The sequence below is a fragment of the Symphalangus syndactylus genome, chromosome 21, assembly GCF_028878055.3.
Source record: "Symphalangus syndactylus isolate Jambi chromosome 21, NHGRI_mSymSyn1-v2.1_pri, whole genome shotgun sequence".
Classification (NCBI taxonomy): domain Eukaryota; kingdom Metazoa; phylum Chordata; class Mammalia; order Primates; family Hylobatidae; genus Symphalangus; species Symphalangus syndactylus.
In genome coordinates, this window is record NC_072443.2 from 29,306,315 (window position 1) to 29,333,055 (window position 26,741).

Sequence of the window (26,741 nt, forward strand, 5' to 3'; positions counted from 1 at the left end):
CCTTGTTTTCCTCTTTGGTGCTGAAAGCCCTTGAAACCACTTAGGGGCTGCTGGTATCTCAGATTCTCTGTAAGTAGGAAACTTTTTGATAAAAACTACAGTACAAGCAGGACCTTTTAGTGTGATGAGCACTAGAAGAATGAACAGGGTGAAATCTGTTTTGTTCCACAAAGGGACAAAAAAAAAAAAAAAAAAAAGCATGAAGATGGGTATAGACAGAAAGAGAATCTGTGAAAGATAGAGTCCTGGTTCAGAAAAATGACATATTCAAACTCAGGCGATGAGATAGTGAGACAGCAAGTTTTAAAATAGATAACAGCAACATAAATAAGAACTTATTTTTATATGAAGAACCTGAGGTTTTACTTAAAGTACGCAAAGCAGGATGGAATAATACATTTTACACAGCATGCACTCAGAATCCATTTATGTCTAAAATTAGCAAACAAGATCAAAGTGCCATATACTACCTATGGCTGCAAATTAATGATTAAAGAAGAAACAGGTTGATAGTTCTTCCTAAAAAGTAAAAGAAAAGTTAAGGGAATTGAAAATCACAGTATTGTAGAATACAATAAATAATACACATGGATGTTTTACAAAAGAAAACTAAATTAGTTCTGCTTTCTCTCTCTTGTTTTTTCTTAACTTTCAACAATTGGCTGTTCTCAAAGCCCAAATAGTTCCATTCATTATAAGTTTCAAGTGCTTAGGAAAAATGCTGATAGCTTCAGTTTAGCTGTTTTTGGAAGTATGTGGATTTTTAAAATACTCACTTTTTTCTGCTGTCAGAAAACTTAAGGGACGTATGAGAAAATAAATATGAGCCGAAAAGGCCTTCTTTATATGTGAAACATTGCAGAGCATAACAATACTCAAGTTCCCCAATACATTGTAGTTTCCTATAATTAAATACTTATTTTCACATAGAGGAATATATCTTACATTTTCAAATTAGGCGAATAATTTTATAGCCAAATCTTTTAGTTTATATGGAACCAAAATGCTTAATATATCTTTGTTATGTAATAATATTTTACATTGTGGTCTTAAAGCCATTCAGAAAGGACTAAGAGTCATTTCCCCAGAAAAGTCAATTCTGTTACAGGAAGTTACAGAGAGCTTTGCTTCTTATGTTGTAGTGTGCAAAGAAAAGGAGAAAAATGGGATAAGGATGGACGGAAAGAGGAAGGAAAGTTAATACTTTGAATGCTAACATTCAACAGGCTGTTACAAAAGCTTTCTGTCCTCCTCAGTCACTGAAGAGGAAATGCCTATTTTGTATCTCCCTCATTGTCTTCGCTTTTGCTGGACTTGTCGTACCAGTCACCCCAGAAGTCACTCAGCACGCCCCCTCTCATTCACTGGTTCTCTGCAAGGTCTTTTGACATTCTTGGTGTTAGGCACATTAACAGAACAGAGTGACTGAGGTAGATAAGATTATCTTAAAGTAAATTGTGAGGTCATTTTTTAATAGAAGAGATCCATCCTGAAGAAATTACTTCTCATTCTGCTTGGTGCATTGGTGCAGTTAGATATTCTGATAGTCCAATTGAGGTGTCTGTGTGTGTGTGTGTGTGGTGGAACATATAGAAAAGAGACAAAAAAGAGCAATGAAGAAGTGTAATAAAATTAGTCCTCAAATATGGAAATAATTAAATGGACCTTTCCATCTCTTCTTTCACCCTATTACCTCATTCTAACTATTCTTAACAGGGAAAGAAAATATGTCTTTACTCTATTTTTGAATATAATCAATGCAGAATAGAAAGTTTATGGTACCCTTAAGGAAAAGAATTCATATAAAGTGTATTCTCACCTAAACCCCCAAAACCGTAAGAATGTTTTCTTCTTAGTTTCTTTAAAAAGCTATGAATCATTTTACTAGGAAAATAGGATTTTTAAAAGGTCACAGAATATACTGAAGACAAGAAATAATTTTTCTTTAAATACTATATAGGAAGAGGAAATAGAGAAGAAAAGAGAAGACTTCCATAGCCATTTAGGATGATAAGGAACTTTAAGTTCTTTTGCCTTCATATTTGTATAAATTTCCTAATTGGCCAGCACTACAATTCACAATAACATGAATTGTATAATGCATGTAATTTCTTTAGAGAAAATGCCTTACTGAATGTGTATTGTGCACTAGTTAGCCTTGCTTATTATTTTTTTAAGTGAAACTGCATGGGTTGTTAGCAAATCAAATTTCTTTAAAAATAAATGTGCTTGGATACTCTCCTGATGTCTACATTCCTCATAGCATAATAAACGCCCATCATGGTTTTGTGGTGACATTCGTAGTTTCAAATATTTTGTGCTGCTGTCATGGTAAGTGCATTCATACGTGGAAGATTATATCCCAAGTTTGCATTTAGAAGATATAGTCACTGAACCCATATGTTGCCCATCAAAATTTTTTGGCTGTTACTGTTTGAAAGGGGAAATTGGGGGGCTGGGTGAGGTCCCTTATGCCTGTAATCCTAGCACTTTGGGAGGCCGAGGCGGGCGGATCACGAGATCAGGAGATTGAGACCATCCTGGCTAACATGGTGAAACCATGTCTCTACTAAAAATACAAAAAATTAGCTGGGCATGGTGGAAGGTGCCTGTAGTCCCAGCTACTCGGGAGGCTGAGGCAGGAGAATGGCGTGAACCCAAGAGGTGGAGCTTGCAGTGAGCCAAGATTACACCACTGCACTCCAGCCTGGGCGACAGAGCGAGACTCCGTCTCAAAGAAAAAAAAAAAAGAAAGGGGAAATTGGACTGTCCTTTGTGAAGCACCCACCATGTTCCAGATTACTGATATCGTACATTCATTATCTACTTAATGCTGAAAGATAGGTATGATTGTCCCTGCTTTACAGTTTGTGAAATAGGGAGGTATAGTGGTTAAATATATTCAAAGTCATATGGCTAGGAAGTCTGGTGTCAGGGTTCAAAACCAGGACGTTTGAGTTTCAAACTGCTGTTTTTTTCCTCCACTCTTTATAGTATTCTGCTTCTGTATTCTGTAGTTTCTGGTCACACAAAACACAATGTGAAATGTCAGCATAAGTGGGAAGTTTTCTAAAAAGTAAACGTGTGAATAATGTGCTAAGAAATTCAGGACCCAGGTCTCAACACTACATAGAGAAGAATAATGACATTTGTCTTGGGTTTGGTATCCTTGACACCACCATGTTTTGTCTGTTAGCCTGCCAAATGTGTGTGTGTGTGTGTGTGCGCATGTGTGTTTTAATTATCTTTCTCTTTATTAGTATAATATACTTTTACTTGCCTTGGTATCATGTGGGCATAAGGTATTAGTCTTGTTCTATTTGTAAAGATTCCAGGAGTGTTCTGCTTTTTACAACACTTCAAAGTTTTGTGCTTGGAGCTCCACTATCCAAGAGAGGCAAATGGCTGTTAAGGAATCTAGTAAAACATTCCAATACAAAAACCTTTAGGGGCACACGGTGATCCATTAATAAAACAGAAATTCAAATGAAAACTTCAATAATTAAGATGACCCTGACTCCTTGCTAAATTCCCATTGTTTTATGGGATACAAGAATGCAATATGAGATATTGTACAATGTCTTTACTATTTTTTCTAATAGATTTAGTTCCATCACGAACTGCTAAAACAGTGTGAGAAAATTCTTGAAGAAGTTATATAAATATTAATGTATTTCAGAGTTTTGCTTATTGTATTGATATATGTTCAAAATGATGTATTTTTTCAGCAATACAAAGGATATAACTTATCTCACCTTTCTTTAGGCAAATGAATGACAACAAATTACAATAGTACAATATCACTAGATATCTTCTGAGTTCAGTGATTAAAATGTACCCACTAAAGAGAAATAATATTTTAATCACTGTAAAAACCCAAGCATAGTAGAATTTTTCAAAGCCCTGTGGAGTGACAACCCCATATCTTTAATATCTAAGAACTAGAAAATAATTTTACATATACATATGCTTTATATTCCTTAAGAGCAAGTGACTTTAGGTGAGAGGAGACCAAAACTTAAGTGAATTACCATTTAAAGCAAAAGATCAAACTAGAATGTTAAATTGTAGCAAAAAGGAAGAAATTATGTGACTCTTTCATACTATAATATTGCCAGTTTAGTAAATAGGCTCAGTAATAAAGTTTGTTTTACTAATTCTTTCCAAATTCCAGGCCAAAAATATCATGTAACTTTAACATGGTTTTCATTTCCAGTCATGTAGAGAAGAGTCCTTTAATCTTATCTTGCTAAAGAAATATTTTTTGCCTTAAAACTGTATTCTATAAATCAGCTCATGTCTGTCTTTCTACATACAAATTAATTTCTGTTTGTTGATTAAAATCTGCTGGGGCGGAGAGGTAGTTGTTTGATGTAATTGGTCTATCAAGTTTAAATGCAAATGATTAAGTAGGGTAAACATTAGCAGGGATGGCAAACAGAACCAAAAGCATTTTCTCATGGTACTCTCCTGGAAAGCTGATGTGATTTCTAGACCAAACAGACAGCTTACCCAAAACTATCTAAGTTCAAATATGGCTACCTCTTTCGTCTACATTCTCTCTCACCTGTTCCAATTAACTGTAGGAATCCTCAGGGAGAACTGCTTTTCACAATTAGATTTTAGAATTGCCGTACCCTTAATAAATATGGGAGCCTTTAATGTAATATCTGCTATCTTTTCTTGCAATTTACCTCACCTTGTTTTCAGAGCCTCTTTGTAGAAGTTCAGTGTGCAGTAGATTGGCTTTGTTCACAGACCACTCAGGTCCTCACTGCAGGTTTTGTTTAGAGCTCATATCAGTTACTGTCTCCCAAATTATTTCTTAAGTGTTACACTTGATTTACCACCACAGTTTTCACATTATTTCACAATACAAACACACAAAAAATTGCCATACTTTCTTCATATTAATATACAAAGAATGATGAACTTTTCCTGTAAGCCTGCCTGCCTTCTTCCTTCCTCTTTTCTCATCTCCTTCCTAGCTTCTTTCACTCACCATCTCTCTTCTTTTTTCCCTTTTCTTTCTTTTTTTCTTAGGATTCTGTATTTTTACGATGCAAGCTCTGTTTGTGGTGAGTGTTTAGATGACATCGAAAGATCTCTTTTAAAATATTTCCTCTCCAACTTCAGCAACTATGGAGAAAATACTGATACAACATTTAAAATTTAATTTACGAAAGTTAATTTTCTATTACATGCTCCATTGCATGTTATAGTAATGCACTTGAAATATAGTATCTCCATTTCATATCACCATGCAAATTTACAAAAACTCAGTATCTTTAAAATACCAAGACTATTTAGAACAAATACATGATGGGGTGTTCATAAAAACAATATTGGATTAAGAGTCACAAGAGCCATTTCCTTAACTCGGTACTATCTTCAACACTTTAAATTCTCTGGTCCTTAGCTTCTTTAGTTATAGGATGAGTGACTGCAATAAATTATCTCCAAGGTCACTTATCATTTCAAATGTACATCTTGGAATCACTAAACATTTCCTTATAAAAGGGCAATAACAGAAATATTTCCTACAGCTGGAGTCTTCATATCTGCCAACCTCAACCATCCAGAGCCCAGCTCTGCAGGAAACAGCCAGGTTTTGAGGAGTCAAAATAAATGCTGATGTCCATGAACCAAACTTTATTCACAAGGAAACTCCTTGGGCCCCTCTCACAGAGACTGTTTACTCTTTACATTGAATCTTTTTTAAAGTTTGATTATGTTGTTTTCAAAGGCCTGGCATGTTAGTGACAAACTGGAAAGGGACTATGAGACAATCACAGAAGGGAGCAATAAATGGGCGAGTGCTTCGAAGACTCTGAGGTGCTGCACAAATGCGGGCTGTTATCATTAGCAAGAGTGACTGACAACTGACAGGAATAGTGAGAGAAAAGATAAATCATTGTAAACAAGCACAGAAATTTCAAAATACTGTTTGTGGTGGGGCTGTTTAGTATATTGGCAAGTAGGTTGAAATAGTTCAGTAATTCCTGAAAGTCTCACTGAATTATAGCATAGTATGTGGTATAGAAATAACAGTTATCAAGGAGATGTTTATTTACATTCTGAATAATATTTGGCTTAACAGATGATGTAATTGGAAAGTGAAATCTTAAGCACTATATAATGGTATTTTGACATGTAATTTTATTTGACATCAGAAGAGTATGCAAGATGCTCCAAATGTTCCAAATGTTCTCCATCTAAAATAATCTTTTAAAAAATCCATAAGGTATAAGAATCTAGATTTCAAATACCTAGAAAATCATATCTGAGTGATCTTGAATACATAAAATATTACTTTGATTTTGAAATGTAGTTAATTTTTCTTATCCATAATGGTAGTAATTAAGATGAATAATATTAATTCATTTTGTTCCCTATTTAAATGAAACAGTACTATGCGTGGATCAGAATTTCCAGCATGCAGCATGGCTTCTAACCTCATAAGCTTATTATGATAGTAGTATTGGAAAGATATAAAGCATAGTGCATGCCAATACTTAAAACATATTACATGCTGAGGCATGCAATAAAAATGTTTAATAATTCTTGAGTGATAGTGGCAATCAATCTAAAGCAAACTCAAGTTACAGCTAAAAACACTTATCAATTGATATAGAGTTAGAAACCAAAATCAAAGTTTGTTCAATGTCAAGTTACTAAAATATTCATTGAAAACTCCAACAGCAAATTAAATTATAAGATGAAAATAAGAAATCTGACATACCATCTTTTTGCCAGTCCAGGCATAAAAGTAATAGGGCTAGAAATTCCAACTGAAAACTAACTGTATGCTTTTTCTCATTTTGGAGAATCTGAATCCTAGAATATTTAAGCCTTGTCTTATATTATGCATAAATAAACTGAAGCCCAAGAAAGCAAGGTCACAATGAGGTTAAGATGAAACAAGAACCTTGTTTTCTCTAGTCTCTTTACACTAGTGTTCTTTCAAGTGTGAGTTATAAAACAGATATTTTATGTTGAATTTTTTTAAAAAATATCTTACCATCTACTACCTAACATTAGTAGCAGACAGCATCATAAGAATGAAGACCTGGGTAGTTATCAGAGTCCATGTTCTTCAGGGCTTGAGGCCGTGCTTTTGGAAATCATTTCCCAGAGCCAGGGCATTTGAGGAGAGTACAGAAAAGCAAATGAATGGTGAATAGGAGAAAGGCCATCAGCCAGGCAGCTGCAGGTTAGTCGGATGGATTGACTTCCCGGCAGACCAGGGCACAGTTTGCTCAATTACCCTTTTGTACAGCTGGGAAAGAAAGACAGGAACATCAGAGACTGCTATCTCTCAGTTACCAATAACTTTTGAAAGCGGTATTTGGAAGACATATAAGTGATATTTCCCACTGCCTCCCTGTGTAGGGAAAGCATTGCATGTCAAGTCAAAACTGAAATTCACTAGTAACCAAAGCTGACCAGCCATACTCTTTGGCAACTATCTTTGGTCACACTATCACCTGGAATTGGCTTTGTACTTTGTATCAGAGCTTTACATGAGGTCCTTGATCTACTCATCAGTGTTTTCAGAAAGACTTCTGGATTCCCAAATAAATTCAGAAACTTCTCTTAAAAAGAAAAATTAGTACTGATTAAAAAACACAATATTACAGGACTTGTTATTAACATTTTATTTTTGCATTTACCCTTTCCAAGCTCAAACTGGTAAGCACAGAGCTTAAGAAAACAAACAACAATATTTCTTTAGGAGAGTTGAAGTTCCAGCTTTGGGTTTTTCTCTTTCTGTAGTTTATAGTGTGTGGCAAAAAGGGCTCGTATGTGTTAAAGCCAAAATGCATTTTGCATTAACAATTTGCGTTTAGAAATCCAAGCACCCAACACCACCAGAGTTAATATTTGCTTTGGACTGTTCTACTTATTTAGTCTCAAGCTTTTCCAAAGAGCTAACACAAAAAGACAGCTTTCCTATTTGCCTAGTGAGTGTGTGATTTCACACATAGTGTATGATATGCTTCTGCAGAGACTTGGTATTAGCTGTTTTTCATGTGAGCTGTGTACTTAGTTATGTTGGGAAATGTGAACTTTGTAGCTGAAAAATGCAGCAAACTGACTGAGGCTCATATCGATTCTACTTTAGAAATGTCTCCTGTCTCCTTTTCACTGTGCCTCTTTTTCATTCCCCCTGCCCTATTTCACTATGAGTACATAACCTAAACACTTTAACACGATTACCTTCCCCGAGTCCCTTCTCCAGCTAGCTTGCCTTCATACTGCTGCCATAGGTAATTTTCAATAGCAAAAATCTGACCACTTCACTGCCATCCTTAAAATGAACCAAAAATCCTTTTTTTGACTCCACATTCTTTACAGAATAAAGTCCAAATTCTTTAAGCTATTATTTAAGGCTTTCAAAGTATCATCCCCATTGCTTCTTTCCCAGGTGCCTTTCCTTCCATCACCTCCTACAGCCCCTAAACCTCAGCCACACTGGCTGAACATGATTATATCCTTGCTCCAGCCTTTCTCTTGCAAGGAGTTTCCTTCATCCTTCCTTCCACTTGAAGAAATTCTTATCTGTGATGATTCATTATAAATGTCCATTCCAGGCAAAGCCTTCTCCAGCCTACTCATCAATCCCTCCTCTGCTCCTGCAACATTTGGCATATAATCTCCATTATTCCAATAAATAAAAGCCAAAGAGGCATAATAACTTTCAGCACTCATTGTATGAAATGCACTTTTTTAAAGCAACTTATACTTATTAATTTAGTATATTCATGATAACACTATGAGCATGATACTATTGAAAGGGGAAAAGTTCCCTTGTCCCCTTCACAGGGCGTGCGACAGGGGGAGTGGCTCGCTTCTTCAGTGCCCCACCGCTCAAACCTCTAGGGGAGCACACAGACGGACAGGTTATGGGGCTCCGAACCTATGGCAGTATCTTGTGCTCTTTTAGTTTTGCCGTCTATAGGTGGCTTGTATTAACCAGCTTAATTAGACCTTTTACCTTGTCACAAGGACAGAAGGCTTTCTGTATCTCGGGTTCTTGCCTTGGTGTACCGGAAGAATCAGATCACGTATGGGCTTGGAGAATGAGTGCAAGCTTTTATTTAGTGGAGGTAGCTCTCAGCAGATGGGGGAAGCCAGAAGTGGGATGAAGTGGGAAGGTTTTCTCCTGGAGTCTGGCCACTCAGCGGCCTAGCCTCTGCTTCAGCTGCCCCCGCCAAACTCCGCGTCTTTCTGGTCCTGCAAGTCCACAGCCTGCCGGCCTGCTGGTGCCTGTCAATACATTCCTCTTGGCCGGGCGCGGTGGCTCACACTTGTAATCCCAGCCCTTTGGGAGGCCGAGGCGGGCGGATCACGAGGTCAGGAGATCGAGACCACGGTGAAACCCCGTCTCTACTAAAAATACAACAAAAATTAGCCGGGCGTGGTGACGGGCGCCTGTAGTCCCAGCTACTCGGAGAGGCTGAGGCAGGAGAATGGCGTGAACCCGGGAGGCGGAGCTTGCAGTGAGATTGCGCCACTGCACTCCAGCCTGGGCGACAGAGCAAGACTCCGTCTCAAAAAAAAAAAAAAAAAAAACATTCCTCTTGACGTCCGGCTGCCTGTGCGTTCCCCCTACCCTCCCCCCGCCGACGTGCTGCTCCTCCGGACGACCACCTGTGTGTCTCTGCCTGCTAGGGTCTCAGGGTTTTTATAGGCCCAGGATGGGGGCGTGGCAGGCCAGGGTGGTCTTGGGAAATGCAACATTTGGGCAGGAAAACAAAAATGCCTGTCTTCACCTAGGTCTGGGGACACAGGCCTGGGGGTGGAGCCCTAGCCAGGGACCACGCCCCCCTCTACCCAGAACTTCCCCTCCCCCTTCTGTATCATTTAAAGGGACCACGCTCTTCCCTTCCCAGCACTTCCCGTCCATATCACTATCATTGTCCTCAGTTTTACAGTTGGGAAACATTAGTGCATATTGGCTAAGTATCTCGCTAGAAGTCACCTAGCTTATTAGTAGCAGAGCTGGATTCATCCTTGCCAGGTCTGAGGCCAGAAACAATGACTTAATTGCTACGCTTTGCTGCTAATTGTGCTTCATTTCTGTCTTCTAGATTTTCATCTCCTTGGAAGATGTAGCTTATTTATATTTACATGTTGTATTAGAACGTCCTATCATTGCTATAAAGAACTACCCGAGACTGAGTAATTTATAAAGAAAAGAGATTTAATTGACTCAGTTCCACCAGCTGTACAGGGAGCACAGCTGAGGAGGCCTCAGGAAACTTTCAATCATGGCAGAAGGTGAAGAGGAAGCAGGGACATCTTACATGGCCAGAGAAGGAGGAAGAGAGTGAGGGGGAAGCTGCCACAGGCTTTTAAACCACCAGCTCTCATGAGAAGGCACTATCTTGAGAACAACAAGGGGGAAATCCACCCCCATAATCCAGCCACCTCCCACCAGGCCCCTCTTCCAACATTGGGGATTACAATTAGACGTGAGATTTGAGTGGGAACACAAATCCAAACCATACCATACGTCCAGCAGGAGTATAGTATCTGGACATTTTAGCCACTCAATAGCTTTATGTCCAATTTATCTGAATTAATACGAATCAGAGCCTTTTAGATTAAGGAAATTTTACTTTAAAAAATAAAAATATTTTCACAGAAAAACATTCTTAGAAAAAATATTGAGAACTGTTTGGCACAGATCAATAATAAATAACTTATTAAATTCTAATCAGATGTTTAGCATATGTCTTTTACAGTCTTTGGATTATATCAACAATATTAGATAAAGATTTAACCTACACTATTCTTCGGATATATTTAATTTTTTTCATTTTCAAAAGATTTTATTGGCTTTCCCACATAAATCATTATAAGTATTGTCATAGCTACAAAGGCTTTAGAACAAAAAGAAAATTTCCATAACTATATCTTTCTGAAGTATAATTGTATCAAAGTATGATCAGCGATTTTTATTGATCTTATGTGTTTACCTTGGTGACTGTTAAATAAGATTTTGTACTGGAAATTTTCTTTGTAGAACAGCTCCCTGTTTTTAAAATTAGAAACACAAATTTATGGATTTCTACATAACAAACTCTCTAAAATGATACTGTTTACCTAAGAAGTATTTAATATATGCCTGTTAATTAAACATGTACTAATAGTTATATTTGCATATTGAGGCTTCCTGCGATTCACAAAACATAAAGAAAGTGTTTTAAATTTATTCCAGGGGTGGTGTTCTTGTCACCTGTTGTAAATACACAGAGAGGTAAAATTGTAGCTGAAGAACACACACTTATAGCATATTTTTGTAGGACTCAGGTGGGAGTGAACTTGAAAATTACCACTGGATTTTCAGACAGTAACACAAAGTATTTCAGTCTTTTCCATGTGGTTTGTTTGTTTGGTTCCCAATTAATTACTTCCTAGGGGGGAGCATTGGGAGTTGTTTCAGTTATAGATTCATAACAAAATGAGATTCATAAACTAAATACATGATATAATCTGAAGCCCTGCTAGGACTCTTACAGCTCATCTTTATAACCGGGTATTCCTTGAATGAGTAGGAACAGTGAACTTTTTTTTAAACCCAAATGACACTACTGTCTTTAAAAGCTGTTAAAAATAGCAGAGCCAAAGACGTTATATAATAATATTCAGTTAGGGGAATTTTGGGTGTCATTATCTCCCTAAGCAGTAACCATGAACAAATTATCAAAGCCGTTGTGTCTTTTAAAATGGAAAGATGAACTAAATGTATTAGCACCTCAGTGGGATTGGGAATATGTGAAAAACATAATCATAAAACAGCAATTGCTAAGCCTCAGCACAGCTACTCAAGACACTCTTGTTCATCAAAGGTTTTGGTGCTGTTGGAAAGTCAGCACCTGCTGAAATCTGCCTGGGGATTCAGCTGCCTAGACTGGAATCACCTCTGCTAATGGATGCCAAAGCTTTGCCCTTGAAGATGTTTGTGTCCTTGCCTCTCCCTATACCAGTGGAATTTAGATGAGACTGTCTAAATGTAGAATATATTGCACAGGCTGAAGAAATTGTATGTATCAATTGTTTTTAATTAATAGACTATTTTTATCTGTTCTTAGTTTGTGGAAAAATTTGAATGGAAAGTAAAGAGCTCCTATATATGCCCACAATTCCCTGCCTCCCCACCCCCTTGCCCCTAGTTTCCCCTATTATTAACATCTTTGCATTAGTGTGGTACATTTGTTGCAATTGGTGAGCCGATGTTGATACATTATTATTAACTATAGTCCCTAGCTTACATTAAATTTTCCTGTTGTGTTGTACATTTTATGGGTTTTGACAAATACTTAATAATGTTTATTCCTTATCATATCAGAATAATTTCACTGCTCTAAAAATGTCCTGTTCTCTGTCTATTCATTCTTTCCTCCCTCCCTTGAGACTCTGGCAACTACTGGTCTCTTTACTATCTCCGTAGTTTTGCCTTTTCCAGAATGGCATATAGTTGGAATCATACAGTATTTAGCCTTTTCAGACTGGCTTCTTTTACTTCGCAGTATGCATTTCAGGTTCCTTCGTGTTTTTTTCATGGCTTGCTGGCTCATTTCTTTTTATTGCTAAATAATATTGTCTGGATTACCACAATTTTTTCATTCATCTATTGAAGGACATCTTGTCCAAGTTTTAGCAGTTATAAGTAAAGCTTGTATGAACATTCTTGTTCAGGTTTTTGTGTGGACATAAATTTGCAACTCATTTGAAAAGCCGTTAATTGTGAAAAGTGTTTTTGATAGAGAGGAAAGACATAGGTCTCTAAGTTAGAAAGATTTTAATCTGAGCCTTGCCGTTTAGTCATTCAGTACGTTTTTATTGGAGGTCTACTGTGCTACCCCTGCTGTTTTTGGTATTAGAAATGCGTATAAGGCTCCTCTGCCTGTAGCCTGAGTGCCCACCTACATTAAAAAGCCTCATTAGACTTCTGGTTCCTGATCTGAAAGATGCCTATCTTCTTGAATATTCATGATTTTCTATTTTATTTTGAAAATTAGAACAGCTGCCGTGGACAGGACTTGTATTTCCTGGGAGCAAGTGCCAAATTGCTACATAGCATCCCATTGAGAAAGAAGTGATAAAATATGTTAGTTCATTTTCTTTCTAGTCCTTCTAACGTATATGTTTTTTAAAATATTTGTCTAAATATGAAAAGCATTTTAATACTTTCCAAAACAATATTCTTGAATTATCCACAATATAAAATGAAATAAGGACATGGAATCATTTTTTGTATATCTAATAGTGATGAGAATTGGACTTGAGCTGAGAATTCATTTTGAGCTCTATCTCCATCACATTCTGGCTTCATGATATTGGCTTATTCTCTTGACTTTGCAGGGAGAACAGTTTCTTATTGGTAAAATGAAGGATAATAATATTTGTTCATCATACAGTTTTCTTTGCTTATCATACAGTACTTTTGTAAAGCCCAAATGCAAAAATGTACAATGTATATAAAAGAATGTTGCAAACTATAAAACACCATAAAAACATTCAGTATTATTACCAATTGCTTTAATGTATTTCTAGGTCTATTTAATCTTTTATTATATATATTTAACTTATACAACATGAGGTTTTGATATAGATATGCCTTGTAAAATGATGACTACAGTTAAGCAAATCAACATATCACTCTCCTCACATAGTTACCATTTTTTGTGTGTGATGAGAGTACCTGAAATCCACTCTCTTAGAAAATTTCTAGTATACAATACACTATTATTAACCACAGTCATCATGCTGTACTTTACATTTCTAGACTTGTGTGTCCTATACAATTGTAACTTTGTAGCCTTTGACCAACATCTCCCCACTTCCGACATCTTCCCACCCGTGGTAATCACCATCCACTCTCTGTTTCTGTGTATTTGCCTTTTCTAGATTCCACATGTAAGTATGATTATGTAACATTTGTCTTTCTTTGGCTTATTTCAATTAGCATGATGTTCTCCAGGTTCCTCTGTGTTGTCACAAATGGCAGGGTCTCCTTTGTTGAGGCTGAGTAATATTTTATTGTGTTTGTATCTATATAGACAATTTCTTTATCCTTTCATCCATAAATGGACACTTTGGTTGTGTCCATATCTTGGCTATTGTGAATAATGCTGCAGCGAACAGGGGAGTACAGGCATCCCAGTATTGATTCCTTTCTTTTAGGCATATACCCAGAAGTGGGATTGCTGGATTATCTGGTAGTTCTATTTTAACTTTTTGAGGAAACTTCACACAGTTTTTCATAATTGCTGTACCAATTTACATTGCCACCAAGAGCGTACAAGGATTTCCTTTTCTCTACACCCTCACCAATACTTGGTATCTCTCATTTTTTTGGTAAGAACCATCTTAACAGGTATGACATGATATGTCATTGTGATTTTGATTTAATTTCCCTAATGATGAGTGATGTTGGGTACGTTTTTAAATACCTGTTGGCTAATTATATGTCTTCTTTGGAAAAGTGCCTATTCAGGTCATGTGCCTGTTTTTTTATCTGCTTCTCTGTGGGTTTTGTTTTGTTTGCTACTAAGTTGTATGAATTCCTTACATACTTTGGATATTAACCCTTTATCAGGTATATGGTTTACGAATATTTTCTCCCTATTCATAGGCTGACTTTTTATTTTGCTGGTTGTTTCCTCTGCTGTGTAGAAGCTTTTTAGTTTAATATAGTCTTACCTGCATATTTTAATTTTGTTGCCTGTGCTTTTGGTGTCTTATCCAAAAATTATTGCCAAGTCCAATGTCAAAGAGCTTTTCCCCTATGCATTCTTCTAAAAGCCTTAAGGTTTGTCTTACATTTAAATCTTTAATCAATGTTAAGCTCATTTTTTGTATATTTTTTATTTTTAATTTAACTAACCCCTTACTAAATTAAGGTGGGATTTTTTTCATCACATCAGTACTGAAATCTTTATTTCCTGGAATTTCATAGTCTACTAATGTCAGTGGGTCAATATGGTTATGATCTGCCTAATTTCCCCCAGATGTTAGGATCCTCTGAAAAGCAGATGTCAAAATGGATTTAACATACAAAGAATGTATTAGGAAAAACACCTATGCGAGAAAAAATGAGGAAGAAGATGGGGGTGGTCAGTGTGGAGAATAAGCATACCGCAGAGTAAAGATGGTCCCAAGTGAAAGAGAGAGGATATGAAGGTGGGGTGGAAGCGTTCTGACTGTCATGCAGTCTAAGGAAGGTTCATCAGGGAATCAGGGTATCCGTGAGCTATAGTCAGCCCTCATAGGAGTCTCTTGTAACCAATAAACTTGCCTGTCTTAGTGTACTTGTTGCATCAATTATTAGCTGGGAACAGCTGGTAAAAGTGTAACCTTAGCACAAATCTGGTAATAGACAGAATGCGGCAGTCTGGTAAGTTATGTTCCCAGCAGTTGGGGATCTATGAGGAAGATTTTTATGTCCACTCGACCTCATAGAGACTTTTTTTCCCTAAACAATAAACAAAAGTGATGAACCACTTATTTAATAATGTTTAACTAAGGATGTGAAGAGGAGAAGCAGAGACAGGTGAGACGGAATGCAAATATTACCAAGCGTGGGAAACCAACTGAGAGCAGGCACATTCTCAGAGGAGGGGTTCATGTCAGGGTTTAGTAACACTGTCCACATGTTCAAGTTCCTGTGTCATCAGTCTATAGCTGCCCTTGGCCTGCTGTAAGAACTTGTTTTCCTCATCCAGTGTTTTTGTTTATGTTTTACCACCTTGTTTGTGATAGCTAGTCTTCCAAAAGTTCTTCTGGGGGGTGCATTTAACCATTTCCTAAATTGCAGAATAAATATAAGACACTAAAAAATTACATTTGGCCTCTGGGATATAAAATGAAGTTTTCAAAGAGTTAAAATCTTTGGGAGTACTGGAAAATTTCAAAACTGGAGGCACCTTCAGATGCAGATTTCATACCCTTAGAAATGATAAAACTACCTTTCGATACAGCTTCCTATATTTCTCATCTCTACTCATTGCCTTCCTAAATTATCTTGTTCTTTTTCCCATCTTTCCTCCCACTCTTCAATTAAGAATGACTGTCAGGAAAAATGGAACACATGAAAAGTTATTGTTAAAATATTAATAGATGTCAGTATGACTCTCTAAGTTCATGCATTCCAGAGTTACCCCACTGGGCTACCATTGTGGGCAAGCTACAATGGGCGTGACTCTCCATTCTCACTCAGTCCTTGAGGTGACACACCATCTCTTAAGGCAGAAAGATGATTTTATCTTCAGATAGCAGATTATACCGATTTCCCAAGTGTATACAACTATTTGTTTTATTTTTAATTTCCTCTTTCCTGTGCTTTTAGTCTCCTTCAAAAATTTATCTTGGATAAACATTCCATCTCTCCTTTCTCCTCAAAGCTAGAAAACTAGATCTTATAGTAAGCTGACTTCAGTTCTTAAAGAAAGGACAAAATGCCATAGAAAGCCGTAATTTTCTTCCTATGACCTTAACTTATATTGCAACCCCTCCAGGGAGCTGTCAATTAAAAGCATGGAATTTACACAAATCTAAGTCTCGGAAATCAGCCAGCAAGCTGCACCAAATATGTGGAAAAACCTATTAAATAGCTTTTTAACCTTTATTACTTACCATGTTTGATTGTACAAATCTATATCCTCAGGAGACATAGGCAATGCTAATTGTGATTCATGTGAAGAAAAGAGCAAAAAGGTATTTCAACTGATATAAACATTTTTCAGTATGAGGTTAGATACTCAATGTGGAATATACCAGAAGCCAGCATACTGGACAAGATCACTCAACCAGTTCGGAAGCAGAAATCTACTACTCTGCTCATTTAGTAGTCCTAATAATGCACTTTTTTATCCCTGGTAATTCACTACCTCAATTATAACACAACATTTTCTAAGTCTGTAATTTTAATACTATTGAATATTACTTTAAAAGCTAAAGCAATAGAGTTCATGTAAGCTATTATTAACAGACGCTTTCTGTGAAAACAATGATGATCTTATTGGCTAAAAGTCTTTGTGATATATTTTTTCTAAAGCATTTTGAGGGATATTAAAGCAATTAGAAATTTTTTGTTTTGGAGTTTGGGAGTGTTATCAAAGACAGCTTTGATTTTCTCAAATCAAGAGATCTTTTTGTTGTCATGACATTAAACTATTTGCAGAAAACAAATTTAATAATGTCACAATAACTGTGAGTTCTTTCTGCAGACAGACTTCATTCTAAACTCCAAAAGCTTCCATTACTTCAGATGATTCAATTAAGATCCTTTGGGAAGCATTATGCCTGCCTTTCTGTTGATAATGTTTTTACGAATGCAGTACACTCTTCTTCTTGCTAAAATAATTGAATTGTATTCACAATTTTAATACAACTTATGTGGTAAAATGCACAGGAAAGTGTAATTTTTCTCTATTTAAGTAGAACTGATACCCTAAAATAGTTAAACTTAGATTTTCATGCTCAGAAAATGTACAGAGCAATAGAATCTAAATGTATTCATCTTTCCTTTGCATTACTTAGCCTGAATTAATATAACTAATATTTCAAATATAAGTTTCTACATCTCCAGTTAAGCTAGTTCCCAAATGCAGTCAACAGGATCAGAATCTAGACTAAATTGAAGAAAATTTAGTTATTTAGCAAGAACTAAATTGAGAAAATGAATCAGGGGAGAGGGGAGCAGAAGGAAAATCATACTTTGCTGGTTATTTTTATTGTGTTGACTAATTATCTGAGTGAAGGACTCACTTACATGAGCACCTTAAGGACTCAGCCTCAAATCCTAATCAGAAATATGATAGTAGGAAATAGTCAACTTTCGGAACTTCAGTTAACACAGATTATTAATTACATAAATGTTTTTGAGCAAAATATATAGTATAAAGAAAAACATACTTAAACATTTCTCCTGTTTAGTCCTCCTTACTATGAAAATCTAGTTTAAAACAAAATAGAGACAATTGTTCTTTTTACATACAAAATCTAGATTTTTTGATTCATTGTATTCTTTCTGCCTGTCCCCCCCAAAGCACTCCCTTCCCACGCATACAGAGCATGAAGTATTTTTAAGTGTTTTTTATTTAAGTTCATCACCACTTAAGGGCCTGTGCCTTAGCATGTTGGCATAGACCCCATAGCCTGGCCAAAAATACTCATCATTTAGGAATGATGACTTGGTAACACAGGGGTTTCATTGTGGACAAGTATGTGGAATCTCAGTCTCCTGCTCAGAACAAAGAATGTGAGGATCATTGCCAAGGAAACCCTAAAGCCCAGTGCTTTTAGTGACATTTCAAATCTAAGTCTAGATCTGTGTACTTTTTTCCATCTATAATATGTTCCATTAAGATGTTTTTTAAAGCAAAAATAGCTTTTGGGGAGACAATTTTAAGAGGGGACAATGTTGGGGGAACACTAATCTCAAATCACCACAGCGCTCCTCTCTCACTACCCTGTAGCTGTATTCCCTAAAATTTCAAAGAATAGTATAGTAGATGCCTTAAAGTTCATTCCTGGATCTCAAGTTAAGAAATGCTAATGAGTGCAGTAGAATCGGCACATATTCTGATTTAAAATTCATGAGACAACTCAAAAAATAAAAATAAGGTTTCACAACTTCAATCAATTCTGTTGCTTTTTGATCGTTTCTAAATAAGATTTTTGCTTATAATTTAAAAATGGCCCCAAAAGGAATCCAAATGCTAGTGTTGATGATGAAAGTAAAGAGAAAATAGAGATCTAACATTTTATTGCATTTTATTAGAGAAATTTTATGTGCACTCATGAATTTGGGAAAACTGCCAGTCTTAGGACATGTTCCTTATGAAGATCAAAGATCTACGCTGTAGAAATTGTTATAATAAAAAATGAGTTTGCCCTAAGAGAGAAAACCAAGCGTCACTCAGTGCCTCTCATGCACTGTGCTGTTGAGGTAGTTCCTATCTTCCCATCTATAGAAACCTCAATTCAGTGATGAGGTCAAATGAAATTTCCTCCAAGAGGCTTTTACCAATATCCTCAATCTCATTGCTGGGATTCCTTTCTATACAGTCCCACAGCATTTGGTTTACCAACCAAAAACCTCACACTGATTTCATCTTGTTTCTTAAGGAAAAGGCCTTGGTATTTTATTTATACATTTTCTTCACAAAGCACACCTAAAACTTGCCCTGTAGCAGGTGTCCAATAAATACTTGATACATGATTGAATGATTGGATGATATTTGAGATAGGCCTTAAAGGAACATAGGAATCTGAACAGAGTGGATGGGGCCAAGGAACCATAAAAATTAGGTAGAGATGGGGTAAAACCTAAACTAATTGGGAGAAACTGTGACTTATCATAGATCATTTCATGCTTGTAGAATAACCAACTATCAGGATAAGGTAAATTAAGAAGGTAATTTTCTTCACAGCAAAGTAAATATCAATAATGTATTTTTAAAACTTTATTGTTTGTGTAATTCTTTCTATGACATTATATGGATTATTAGTGAGCCGAGATTGTGCCACTGCACTCCAGCCTGGGCGACAGAGCGAGACTCCGTCTCAAAAAAAAAAAAAAAAAAAAAAAAAAAAAAAAAAAAATGGATTATTACATTGGCTTATAGTTTAATAAAAAGATAAACATTTAGAGCATTATATCAAACTTGGAAGTAAAATAAAGAGTACCTATCTTAAAACATAATCCTAGGTACTACTAAATTATAAACTACTAGTTTATAATTTAGTAACATGGGCATTTTCCCTCTGAAGATTTTTCCACAGTGGCCCAAGTGGTAGGGAGAGGAGGAAGGAATAATTACTAATTGTCTTATTTGTAGGCCTTACTCAATTATATCTACATTATAATGTATAACACTTGAGAAAGGCAATGCAGAAAATGAATTTTGAACAAACATATCCTTACTTCAGATGCAGCAGACCCAAATTGGCCTCCAACTACCCCCATTTGTTGAAGGAAAATTAAAAGAAAAAGAAACGAGAAAAAGCCCTTCTTTCTATTTCACAAAATGACATTAGATTTTATCAGGTAACTTCTGTCACTCAGCATCCCTTCCAAATTACTTGGCAGTTATAGCCCTTTGTATCTCACACACACACACGCACAAATGCACACACAGAGAACTTACTTTGTATATCTCACGACCTTGATGATAATCTTAAACTCTTGTTTATACAATAAAGTATGGGAGAAGTTGAGAAATAAGATAACTGTATGTGATTGAATCATAAAATCTCAGGTTTGAAAAAAATACTTTTTTCACTCTATCAGTAGAAGTAGAACTATGATATTTTATCAGATTAAATACGATGTATGTGAAATGTATGGTTTAGAAAGTACAGTATACATATGTATATAGTATGTATAATTTGTCCTTGATTGTGATACAGTAAATAGACTTGCTAAAACAAAATATCTTTGTCATTTTTGTAAAGAGATTGGGAATCCACTTCCTAAAGTCAGGAATTAATCCCTCATTGTGGTTTAATATGTTTCTGTGAGGCAAACAAATTTGATAATAACCAGATACTATCATGTATCATTCTGCCTCTATCCCTTCACTTGTATTGAGTGATTATTTAGTCCTATGCAAGATTCTATTTTTCTGAAAATTCCTTTATTGGAAACCCAGTTTACTCACATGTGATAAACCAATGGCTGAAGGTTTAAACCAGTGATTCTGAATTGCATAAGGTTTGGTGGGCAATTTTGCCTCCCAATAGATATTTGTCATGCCTGGAGACTTTTTGGCTGTCATAACTGGGGGAAGAGTGGTGCTGTCATCTAATGGGTAGAGGCAAGGCTAGTGCTAAACATCCTGTAATATACACAGCACAGCACTCTCATGATAAAGACTTATTTGGTCCAATAGTGACCAGGTTGAGAAACACCGCTATAAACTAGTGTTACAAAATATTTACATTTTCTTTAGAGTTGTACATATTCTAATTCATTAGTGAAACAAATAGGAGCATTAGCATGTCTATCTGTCAAAATTAGTAAAAAAATATGAAAGTAATTTCTAAGGACAAACTTCTCATTTCTACCTCCTCAGGGACAGTTCATTTGTTCAAATAAATCTCTGTAAAATTTTTGTGAAACTGGACTTCAGTTCTTATAATTTCTGAGTCCATTGTAATTGCAGTTAACCCTTTTATGACACTTAGCAGAGCTAGAGCTTAAAACTTCTTTTAAGGATGATGATGCTATTAATGTATTGGTACAATAAATAATAATTGACCATGCTAAATTACAGCATGTGAAAATAGACTGTGTAATTCTCATTCTATTTTCTATATTATTTGATGTTCTTCTGTTTGAAATGTGGTAGCATTTCAATTTTAATCTACCCCAATTCAAATGTCTATATGTCAGGAATGCAAAGAGAATGATTCCTTTGAATTTGGAAATTAGTTTTATGGAAAAAAGCATTTGTCCCCAAAATGGCCAAAATTACATTTTTATTATTTCAATTAGAGATAAAATGTTTACCTAACTTCAAAACACTACCAGAGTCTGTTTTCAGTGCCTCTTTTAAATAATTTTCTATATAAAACATATTACTGTAACTAGCTTATATTTTATGGTCACTTGCCTGAGATTCCATATATCAGAAACACTTCTTTAAGAGATTTTTCTTTTCCTGTGCTCACCGCATTGAATTTCCATTAATACTTCTATGTAACCTGTGTAATTCTATTGTTCTTTACCTTTGGTTAATAACCTTTTATTTAAAAATGCTTAAATAATTACACACTGCTTCTCAAGTATGACACATTTTTATGTCTTATTGTATGTTAAGATATTTTAATACCAACAGTAATAATAAGTCATAAAATGTCTTAAATATATAGAACACATTTAATACAGAAGGTCCTAGTCCAATTTAAAGTTTCTTTTCACCTGTGCTTATACACATAGCCATAACACATACTGAACACACTTATGCATTCCCACATTGGTTTACACTTGACAATTAGCCTCTTTGAAGAAGGACGTCACAGGCATTCTATATTTCCGGTAGTGCCCGATAATCTCTAGGCTACAAAACAATGAATAATTTAACTAACAAATATTACAGGGAGAAAATTGCAAGGGAATTCTAGTAAGCTAAACTCAATTTTTAGACTTGGCAATTCCAAGATAAAAAGCTCTTTCTTCTATGAAAAGTGTAAACAGAATCATTCGAGTTGACAGGTACTTTGGGTCTCACTGACACTTCATCTCAAAGATTAAGATATCACTAGAAATTAGGACGTAATTTATCACCAAATCACAATGGTCTTTGTAGTGACTTTATCTCTAGGGGGCATGAGATGTTAGCTCTCCCACAGATGCAAGCCTTCAGTCCTTCTATCAGATGAACTTGGGAGTCAGTATACTCTTACAAGAAGAGAGAAGTTGATTATTATAGCAAACTTGAAAATTGATTCTAAAATAAGCACGATTATGGCTCCTAACATGCCATCCAACTTACTGCCACTCATTCTGCCCCAGGCCTGCGGAAGATGCTTATGTCTATAATTGTTGACTTTTTACCTACTGCCCTCTGTCTAGTGTGGTATCTTATCTCTTTGTGTTTGTTCTGCTCTTCAAAGTTCTTTCCTGGCTGAAGATTTGGATTTGGATTTGGAGCTGTCATTAAAAGACGCCATTCATGAATTTCCAATACTTGAATGAACAACTTTTACTTTATGGTTATCACAAGTGAGGAAAGAGACATTTCATGGTATCATTTGCAAATTAGGGAGCACAAGTAATCAATCTTTAATTTCTCTTTAAAGGGAGGGAGAATGTTCTCTGTTGTCATTCCATCCGTGAATTCCTATAAAATGTGTTTGCTGTTTGTTTCTCCTCAAGACAGAGATTGCCACCCAAAATCAAAATCCGAGTTCTCTACGCATCCAAGATAGGATATGAATGGCTTTAGAGTATGTGGCAGAAATGAGAATTCTCAAAATTCCAGTGTTGTCAACTGCTGTCTGATTTTCCAAAATGTTAATTTGATAACCAAAATGGAAAGAACTCCAGAGTCATTTCAGTAGGTGCCCATTAGGTGCTACCTGTTGTTTCTGGAGATACAAAGCTTAAAAATACATGATCTCTTTCCTGTTCTGATTGTGCTTTCATCATGCCAATACACTATGTACTTGAAATTCATACAGCTTTAAGACTTATTATAAAATATTATGTATGTGCAGCACATTAAAGTTCTATAGAGAAGAGAAAAGAAAAATGGTCTGTGAGAAAGGGCAAAGCGTTAATTTCTTGGGAAAGGAATTTTCTTATTTTCCTTTACCTGGCAAAGGATTCACTTCATTGGTACCTAAGCTCTGTAAACTGTTTTCACTCCTTGGCCAATCATGAAAACACTGTTAGTTGCCAAAGGATGGTATGATTTCAAATAACAGGAGACAATTACAGGTGCATGCCCTGACATAAATTAAGGTATAGAGATGGATCCTCTCAAAATTATTACATGTTCAAGTGCCTTGTTATAAGCTGATGAAAAAACAAAATATGAAATTACAAAATGGTTTCCTTGGCTTTGCAGACTTCTACCTGTGAAGTGTATGAACAAGTCTTAATACACACAGCAGAAATTCCACAATTAGGAGCCAAATATCACAGAGAACAAGTAATGTAATGTGCAATAAAGCAATTTCCTAAATGTTATTAGTCTGCATGTCTGCAGCCACATGTCTAAACCTCCTTTATTTTTATTTTAACAAAGTTGAATAAAAAAAATTTCTTCATTTACAGTCTTATTCTTGGTTTGATGTTAAAAGGGATTATAATTGCTGTGTGGAAAACACAAAACAATTTTAAAATTATTGAGATAATTTTTATTATGAGACTGAACATATGATAAGCAATTTGGAGTAAACCTCATGTCTCAAGTAGTAAATGAAAATGCATTCTCACTTTGCATATTTTGTATTCTGTCTTAACAATGTTAAAAATGCTGAAAACTATTATGTCGCATATTTACATGAAGTGTGTGTTCTTTGTTATGTTTCTGTTCACTGGGGCAAAATTCTTCACCTTAAGTGAAATTTTGGTATACGTGGTGATTGATAGATAACAATCGAAACATGGTATCCTCCCAGTCCTGTTTCTTCAGAAAGTCAGAAGATGGTTTTATTTGTGTTGCAGATTGCCGTCGCTTTGCATTTTAGCACCACCTGGTGGACAAAATATCATTTGGTTTTTTTTTCTCTACTGTTTAAAATAGCCCCTTCACACTCTATACCCAGTTATGATACACCTTAATAGATATCCAGTTGTGAAAGTTCTAAATTTTAAAGATTGTTGTAAATAAAATAAGGTTAAAAAATTGAAATGTTTCCCAAGTACTATTACCAATTTAAATGCCTGAGTATTTTTAACCTTCATAAATATATCCAGATTTGAATAGTACTTTTCATTCATATGCAATAATTGCTTCTTTCCACATTTTAATTATTTATTATTTATATTTTTTCCTAATATAGAATTAAATAAGATGAGGCAGTTTTCTGTATGTACAAAATTGTGGTTTAAATTATATTGTCTTCCAAAAATTCGCATAATCACTTTGTAAATAGCACCTTATGAAGCATGTTCATACTATAAATTCTTACTATGCTAATATTTTATACAAAATTAAATTAGTATTTTAATTTATACTACTACAAAATAAGCCACTTTCCCCTTATAAATAAAATTCAGTTGTGGTCTTATGTGTATTAATTTTCAGTTTCTAATAGTGTTTTGAATTTTACAGAAGAAAAATTTGATAATATTTTCAAAAGAAAAACACAAATATAGTTAAGGCTAGTTTTGAGAATTTTAATCATGTTAGTCTTTGTGTAGTCCCACGTTTCTATAAAATATGGTGGAAATTATTTCTATGAAATACAGTAAAGAAGATAATTCATCTGCAGATTCCACTATGTTCCTTTGGAATATACCACTTTTCTGCTCTCTGGTAAAATTGGAGATCTACAAATTTTGATTGTGTGATATTCAAGGATTCAAAGATTCAGTAGCTAAATAGAAAGGTGGTAATTTTTGAACGGAAAATATATTCTAGTCTCATACCTTTTGTATACCATTTAAAATAAAACTATAGCAGATGACAACCCTCATCGACATGCATCTTGAAGTTATTTGTCATTTCAAGAAAACATTTAAAATTTTGTTCTCTCTCTCTTTCTCTCTTCCTTCCACCCCCCCCCCCAAAAGGCCTTGGATGGTATACTGTAAATTCAGCATATGGAGATACCATTATCATGCCTTGCCGACTTGATGTACCTCAGAATCTCATGTTTGGCAAATGGAAATATGTAAGTGCGACCTACCTGGGACTTGGTTAATTGCCCTTGTCCTTTTAAATAAAATTCTTTCTGTGAGTAACTGTGAATTTCAAATTAACCTAAGTGCAATATTGAACTGTGAGTACAAATGTAGGAAGGTAAAATTAATGTGTGGAATATGGCAAAAAATAATTCCTGTCTTACATAACAAATGATATTTTAAAATAATGCCAATAAACATATAGTTCTTAGAACGTATTAGTCTGAAAGATTCCACCTTAAGTGTTAGAGGCAAAGAAAAAGGCAGAGTTCCAGAATAAAATCAGTAGATTACAGGACTGACCTCAGTGGAGGATGGCAACCTTTCTTCATTTGCTCATGTTCTATTTGATGTGGTTATTGCAAAGACAAGATATATCAGTAGATAGAGCCTTAGACAGTTTTTCGGAATTAATCATCAGTATTACAAGCTTGATTCTGGCATTTAGCCTTAAAAACGTGTTGATGCTATAAGTCCTTTTTATATTTAACAATGTTGATTTTTTCCTATATTTCTTGCATATAGTAAAATCAAATTTTCTCAGGTATGAAGGTACAAATGGGTCTGGAATTGGAGGGTAGAGATCCTGGTAGGGAGATGTGGAATGGCTATGTAACTTTGACTAATAAAATGTCTCAATTTAATTAATCAATATTAATGCAAAGTGTTTGCGTGGTACAATTTCCCACTGCTGGACCACAGGAGACTCATGACAGTCTGCAAGCTTCAAGTAGATACGTTTCCCTGGACACAATATCAAAATTTTCCTAGCTCCCTGAAATGTTAAAAGGTATTTGCAAAGGAAAAGAATTTGATGGTCAAATACTTTACAAAAAGTTTATTGCATCACTTCTCAGAGTCTTTCATATGTAAAATTCATTAAGAATTGTCTGAGGGTCATAGTTTGATTCATTGCTTAGATTTATTTGACCACACAACTTTTTTCCTCAGACATCTCCAAGAACAAACATTCTGCAGAACACACTGTAAGAAATGTGCTTAAACTTGCACTCCAGGGGTGATTTAACACAGTCTTTTAAAATATAGGTTCTGAAATCAACAGGTTCCACACTGTGCTCACTGTGAGATTCTGGGCAGAGGAATTAATCCCTATTTTTTCATCCATAAAATGAGATAAAAATATCTTCCTCATAGTGTTTTGAGAGTACCCGAATAAATTGATATCAAAATACTTACCTAGTACTTGTCGTGTAGTAATCGTTCAACAAAGTGAACTCGTATCTGTGATGCAGCAGAATCCTAACCATACTATGCTCATGTGAGTGGGAAATGAAAGGAAGGTGGTAAGGCAGCACAGCATTTCTCTGTAGCCTCCTTCTATTTAGTATCCAGTTCACTCGAGGTA

At 35.4% G+C, this 26,741-nt stretch overlaps 1 protein-coding gene across 9 annotated transcripts in view; it reads left to right on the plus strand.

Annotated features, from left to right (window-relative positions):
• Nucleotides 1–26,741, plus strand: part of ALCAM (activated leukocyte cell adhesion molecule) — a 210,156-nt gene that overhangs the window by 128,995 nt on the left and 54,420 nt on the right. For all 9 annotated transcript variants that reach the window (XR_010118624.1, XM_055260233.2, XM_063630600.1 and 6 more), the window contains exon 2: nt 25,265–25,365. Coding sequence is in view for 8 of the 9 variants with exons in the window: in XM_055260233.2 (XP_055116208.2) it covers nt 25,265–25,365 (101 nt within the window). In the remaining variant the exon portion in view is untranslated. The remainder of the gene's footprint in view (nt 1–25,264; nt 25,366–26,741) is intronic.